Genomic DNA, 6,833 nt, shown 5'->3' on the forward strand with positions numbered 1-6,833 from the left:
TAACCTACTGGATTAATTTTTAGGCAATGCATTCCTGAAAAAAAATTAAAGGTACGCAAAAAGAAAGAAAAAGCATTCTTTTGAAAGATAGACAAACTTACTCCATTGTCTCATGTTCATTTTCTAAGCTAAAAGGGATATTTTATTTTGCAGGAATTTTTTTTCAAAAATGATAAAAGTAATATATATATGTCCCATTTCTCGAGAAGCTCACCTTATCCTTGCTATTTATTCAAACTTTGAGTTGATTTACTCTTGTCACAATATCTTATATTAAAGAATTATTGAGATGTAAAACTAAATGTGTAGGAACTTCCCTCCGTATTTGCTTTAAGTAGGTGTTTCCTACATTAGTATACACCTTTACCTTTTTAGAAGGTTTAAACAATTTGAGATTTTATTTCTTGTTATTTATATTACTCCCTGTGTCTCAATTTGAATTATTTCTTTTATTTTTTCACATGGTTATGTTGACCAATTTGTGGAACGAATTCACCTCATATTGTAAAATTAAAATATAAAACTTCAACAATTATAGAAAAATAATGCTTACGTGACAAGTATTTTTAAGAAAGCATAAAAAAACTTTGTTTGAAAAATATTCGAATCAAAATAAACATGTGTGCTTTTTTCTTTATTAATATTTCACATTGGATTATACTAGTATAATCGTTTCTGAAAATTTAAGATCGCCATCAAATTAAATGCATTGGTTTCATACCAAAACAAGAATTACGACATTTGAACAAATTTCTTCATCCATGAGCATGAATGAAATAGCAAGGGTAAATTACACTAATAATCCCCCTCTAATATGACACTTGCAGATACTTTCCATGTATTTTAGAACAAAATAATTACACTATGAAAATCCTACAAATATTTAGCTTGAATAATATTTTCCATTTTACTAGGTGTTATGAGTGTTTAGTTTTGAAAAACTAAAGATAAATCAGTAACTAATCATATATATTGAAACATAGTTAGTAAAAGATAAATCAAAATTACATGTGCAAAATTTTAAGTTCTTATATACTATTCAAATTTATGAAACTTAAGAGAATAAACATTCTTGTTGAAAATTTCTATTCACGTCTTTGATTAAAAGAGAACAAATATATTTTGAAACATGCATTTTTTAAAATTCTTAATAGGAAATGACCATTAATTACATGAATATTTAATGTTATTTATCCCAAAATAGTTTGACTATTTTAAAAAAATTGGAGAGGTATATTAATATTCTGATGGAAATGAAGTACTCAAATGTGGTTCTTTTTGAAGTTGTTACCTAAATCAGGCCATGACAACGAGAAATCACAATTTATATTGCAAGGAAAATAATTTTAGAAACTATTACTAGTACAATAAAGATGACAAAAACAAAAAAAATTACAAAAATAAAAAAGAGTAATAAATCTTAACTGATAAATAATTTTCTTATAAAAAATCAACTCCAAATTTTTCTCCCCATTCGCTAGTATAAAGTCTTTGAACCCCATTTAGTTTCATTTAGGATTTATCTGCTATAAAAGATTATTTATTTTATTTTCCAAATTACTAGTTGTATTGAGTATAATACTATGTTAATTAGGAGAACATTTTAGGTAATCTTGTTGAATATAGAAAGATGGTAAGCACCATCCACTTTCAATCAAGAAGTTGTGAATTCGAGTTCGAGTCACCCAAGACCAAGATGGAGAGTTGTTGAAAGAAAGGATGTCGATGATCTATTGGAAACGGACTCTCTTATTGTCGTTGTTATTTTATTGAATATAGAAAGAGCAAAGGGTAGTAAATAACTTTCCTAACAAAAAAGTAGGAGTAAGAGAGTAGTTATTCCTAAAAGCCGGCGTTGATCGTGTGTTGGGTGTATTCCACATTGTCGTGTGTTCAACACGGCGTCGTTTACTTTCTCTCCTTTTCTCTTCTCTTCTCCCTATCACCTACCCCATAAACCACTCCCACCTCTCCCTTTGAATTTGATCCTTTCCTTTTTCTTCTTCTTCTTCTTCTCTCTCTAAATCTCTCCCTTTTCAGAAGATCTAATTTTTTTCCTGGGTTTGCATAGTGGTTTATTATTAAGGTACTTTTTCTTTCATCAATTGTTTTTACGAGTCTTCTTTTTTCCTTTTTGGGCTAAAATTTTTGGTCAAATTTGGTAAATTGGTATTTGACGCTGATCGTTGCTGGTTTTAGTATTGAGAAATGGGGGTTTTGTGTTTTTTAGCTGAATTTTGATCTCTATTGATGTTTGACTTGCATACATATCTTATAGCTGAAGCTAATTATTGTTTCTTTCATTTAGCTCTTTTTTTGTTATCGTTTGTGGGCGTTTTTGTTATGGTATTAGATATACTGTTGTGTGAATTCTTAGGAAATGGTTATATTAGACAAAAAAATTGTACTTGTTCTGCTTCTCTGATACAAGGAACAATGTGTGTTTGGAGGACTTAGGTTTGGTTTATAGGATTTTTTATGAGACTTTTGTTCTAATAACTAGTAAGTTAATTGTACTTGTTTGTTGAAACAATAATCAAATTTTGGTGCTGAAATAGATCCCAAATTTTCTGTCTATAAGATCTGACTAACTGAATGTATTGGTCTCTTGTACTGCTGGCCCTCTCCAATTTACGTTATACTAGAATGGATACTGTTTGTTTGAACCTCCTATAGTCATGATTTTTAGTAGAGTTTCAGCTGTAGGTTGCACATGTTTGTTTCAGATTACATGTTTCTAGATTAGGTAAAGCCATCCTGGTCATTTTTTGCGCTTATTGTTTTCTGTTGATAGTATCAAGTTCTTTGAGGAGGATCATTTCGTATTTAGCTTTTTGATAGTTTTTTATCCTTAATTTCTGCGCATTCTCTTGTCAAATAGACTATTTTACATCAATCCCTTTAGATTTTTCCTATATGAATTGTACTTTTTTAACTTGAGCTGTTGTTTTGTGTTGCTTGTTTTTTCCTTGAGGAAAATCATTAAAGGGGCTCTTCTAGGGATTATAGTTCTAAATGGATTTTAGTTGTGCTCTCCCCCTTTTGTTGTTTCTTAGCTTTGACTTCCTAAAGCATGATCTTATTAAAAAGGTGGTTGCTCTTGTGATATTATTTGTTGATCTTGCTTGCTCTGATGAAAAGGATTTGTGAAGCTTCGTTTGCTTAAATTTCTTTTCTAATTGTGTAGGTTAGCTTCATTTCCGGTAGAATGGATTTTTTCTTTAGGAATGTAAATGATGATTCTTCAACTATCCAGCAAGATATTGTTAGGTGCCCATTTTTGCGGAACATCAATGAGCCAACAAACTTTTCCTTCTCAAGCTCCATGGCTTTCCCACTTCCAGTAAGTTCTCAATTTTTGGATGATTTGTTGATATAGCTTTTTTCATATTATATTTGTTCAATGCTTTACATATTGATGAACTGTTCCTCCTAATGGGTTCTTATTTTAGTATACCGCTAAATTGTTGGTGGTTAGGCTGTTTTTGGTCAAACGAATTAGTGTGAGCTCAATGTTTTCCTTGCATCTGCATAGGTACGTGACGGGAAAGGTCCTATCTTTGAGGATGGTCCTAATTTTGACATGGCATTCCGGCTTTTCCATGGGCAGAATGGTGTTGTTCCACTTTCGGGGAGATCATCCATGAAGCCCGATGCTGCACCTGCATCACCTAATTTCAACCCTCTGGCAGCAAAAGCAGCTACCATAAGCCTCTCGGCTTTTGGATCTGGAGGTCCTTTTGGTTTTGATGCATTCTCAGAGAAGTGGAAGAAGTTGAACTCCAAATCAAATAAAAAAGACTCTTCTTCCAAGGTACGTTTTGGTTTTACTTCAGAATCATAAAGAGCTTCATATTATAAGATCTTCTTTCATAATTCCTTATAAGAAAAAGATCTTTTCATAATAGCATCGACGTTAGAATTGTGGAATTTAGAGTCGAGATTCTGCACCAAGCATCTTAAGCAATCATGTAACTGTAGATTATGCCAAATGTTTTATGACATGTATTTAGTGAAAAAACTATGTTTGACTTTTGATCCAAATTAATTCTAATGGATTAGCCATATGTCAAAATTGCTGAACTATTTGAACTCCAAATTTTTTGTCATTTCCATCTAAAAGGAACTCTTTATTGCTATCACGAAAAAAATAGGAAAGGTTTCGTAAATGGTAACCAGAGCTCAACTTGATAACTTCTTTGCTAATTTACCCCTTTTGGTATTTCAGGGAGGAGACTCAAAACATGAAGCGCTAAGCAATGAGTGGTTGCAGAGTGGGAATTGTCCTATTGCGAAGTCCTACCGTGCAGTGAGTAATGTCCTTCCTCTTGTGGCAAAGGCTTTTCAGCCCCCTCCTGGTATGAACCTCAGGTGCCCCCCTGCAATAGTTGCTGCGCGTGCTGCTCTAGCAAAGACTGCCTTCGCAAAGAACTTACGGCCACAACCTCTACCTGCAAAAGTCTTAGTGATTGGTGTTATGGGCATGGCTGCAAATATTCCTTTAGGCATATGGAGAGAACACACAGAAAAATTTTCGCCATCATGGTTTGCAGCTGTACATGCAGCTGTACCATTCATTGGAATGCTCAGGAAGTCTGTGTTGATGCCTAAAGCGGCCATGGCATTTACCATAGCAGCATCTATCTTGGGACAAGTCATAGGCTCTAGGGCTGAACGATATAGGCTGAAAGCCGTTGCAAGTAAAAAATTGATACTTACTGAAAACTCAACTCCTGCGAACGGTCAACTCGTGGTTAGTGGAGTTAGAGGTGGACACTGCGGTGAGATTGTTGATTGGAGCAAAGGTCCTCTGCAGATTGCTGGCCCCGCTTCAACAACCAGTGTATTTAGCTGATGCTTGGAATCGTTGATGTTGTAATGATATGTTTCATGAGGTCGCATTTGATCTATCTTTTCTTTATGTTTCTTTTTATCAGCATACAACATTCAGCAATTGAAAAATAAAGGAGGGGTTGAGCATTGTTTCTCGTTTATTGACACAGTTGATATATTTATAAAATTTGAGTGTGTTTTCTGTAGCAGAATACGTGAAAGTGATTTTCTATCTGAGCTTTAGTCTGAATGTCAAAGTTTCTGTGTTTAGCAATTGTCAACCCACACGTTGAAGATTCGTTAATGCAAGGGAAAATACGAGACAATTTTTTATGGATGTACTAAAAGTGTAATTGATAGCATAACTGAGCAGTTTTGCAACCTACAACATGTGCCGTAGTTTGAAATTTTGATTTTTAGTCATTCAGTTTATTTATTTATTTATTTTAAATTTATTTTTCATATATTATTTTTTACTGCTTGGCGCTACTGCTTTTTTTTTTTAATCCTTCTTTGAGCCGAGAGTCTATTAAAAACGACTTTTCTACTTTTTTAAAGTTGAGGTAAGGTTTGTGTACACACTACCTTCTTTAGACCCAAATTAGTGTATGTGAGGCACATAGTAAAAATTTCCCCACTTGTGGAATTATATATATATATTTTTTTGTTTTGTTATTGTGCCCTTGTATTATTTTCTGCTAAAGGAAAACTTAAATTTTGATTCTATGTTTCTTTTTTTTGCTTCTTTTGCATCCTTCCCCACGGTCACACCTCCCTGGCTCAACTTTAGGATGGCAAGCGGTGAGGTACATTGCGGTCGCGGAGCAAACCCGCGAAGGCTTATCATGTCCCACCCCGCATTCCTGTCTAATTGGGTAAATTCGTGTAAATCCGCAAAGACTTATTAATACCCTACACTGTATATCTGTTTTTAACTCAGTTCTATTCTATCCTATTGCCATCCTTATGATCAACTTGGTCTTAATGGTGGAATGATAAGTGTAACACAAAAGCTGATTGCACTTTATTTCAATGCTATTTATTCGGCAAAGTAGTCTCAACTTAGGAAATTTTCTCATTTTCCTTATTCGTTTGGTCTGCCAAAAGTTAATTGGAGATGTAAGATCATTTTTCAATTTGGTTCACCAAATTCTACCCCCTTTCGATAAACACAAGAACCCAAGGGAGTTTGATCATCTCTCCATGTGGTCGTTTAGTTGGAGTGATTGAAGAAATAATCCCATCATGAAATTTTGCATAACATAATATAGTATTTAATTAGAAGGATTATGAAGAATGATTTCCCTTATGGGGCGTTTGGTTAATCATATAAGAGAAAAAATAATTCATGTATAATTTCATGCAGTGTTTGGTTGACAATAATGTGTTAATAAGAATGTATATTTACTTTACAGTCTTTGTTTCATAACAAAATATACTTAAAATAGGTAATACTAACATTCCACTTATATTATACTTTACCGCATAGCAATTCATGCATTATAACAATCATCTTATTATATATTATTCACTGCATAAATAATTCATACATTATAAACTAGCATGTGAACCAATGTTCATATGGTTATTTTTTGTTCTTAGATATCTGTTTATCCGAAAAATCGGGAAACGTTGAATTTAGGTGTGATTCTAAGGATACGTAAATTCCTTATAATACAAAAATGACAATACAAGTGTTTTGCTATGAAATGGGAATAATCAATAGGAAGGCTCAATGAGCAACCTGAACTCTTAATGTATCTTGGGGAAGATGAGTCTATTGCAGTCTATGTCCCTTTTTATAATAGAGGGTCACTACTTTATCTATAACAACATAATAAAATAATGCATATAGTGGAGGACCCATGATGGTTTGTCTCTTCCTTGATTCCTGCCAAGATTCTCTCCCTCGGTGCGGTTATAATAGCTTTTGTCGGCGAACTCGGTATTGACTCGAGCTTGGTGTTAGGTCGAACCCCCGGTCTTGGTTCGAGCCCGTA

At 33.5% G+C, this 6,833-nt stretch overlaps 1 protein-coding gene across 1 annotated transcript; it reads left to right on the forward strand.

Annotated features, from left to right (window-relative positions):
* The first annotated feature begins 1,850 nt into the window (after nt 1-1,850).
* Nucleotides 1,851-5,039, forward strand: LOC107776128 (uncharacterized). Its single transcript, XM_075228141.1, has 4 exons — nt 1,851-2,086; nt 3,188-3,343; nt 3,536-3,814; nt 4,229-5,039. Exons 2-4 carry the CDS (start codon nt 3,209-3,211, stop codon nt 4,853-4,855), a joined length of 1,041 nt encoding a protein of 346 aa, XP_075084242.1. The 5' UTR covers nt 1,851-2,086; nt 3,188-3,208; the 3' UTR covers nt 4,856-5,039.
* The last annotated feature ends 1,794 nt before the right edge of the window (nt 5,040-6,833 follow it).

This window comes from Nicotiana tabacum, chromosome 13 (genome assembly GCF_000715075.1).
Source record: "Nicotiana tabacum cultivar K326 chromosome 13, ASM71507v2, whole genome shotgun sequence".
NCBI lineage: Eukaryota > Viridiplantae > Streptophyta > Magnoliopsida > Solanales > Solanaceae > Nicotiana > Nicotiana tabacum.

Bases quoted from the DNA above. Each gene is read 5' to 3' on its own strand.
- LOC107776128 (XM_075228141.1), top strand. From the start codon at position 3,209: ATGGATTTTTTCTTTAGGAATGTAAATGATGATTCTTCAACTATCCAG. The intron at 3,344-3,535 runs GTAAGTTCTCAA...GCATCTGCATAG, and splicing joins CCATGGCTTTCCCACTTCCA to GTACGTGACGGGAAAGGTCC. The intron at 3,815-4,228 runs GTACGTTTTGGT...TTGGTATTTCAG, and splicing joins AAAAAGACTCTTCTTCCAAG to GGAGGAGACTCAAAACATGA.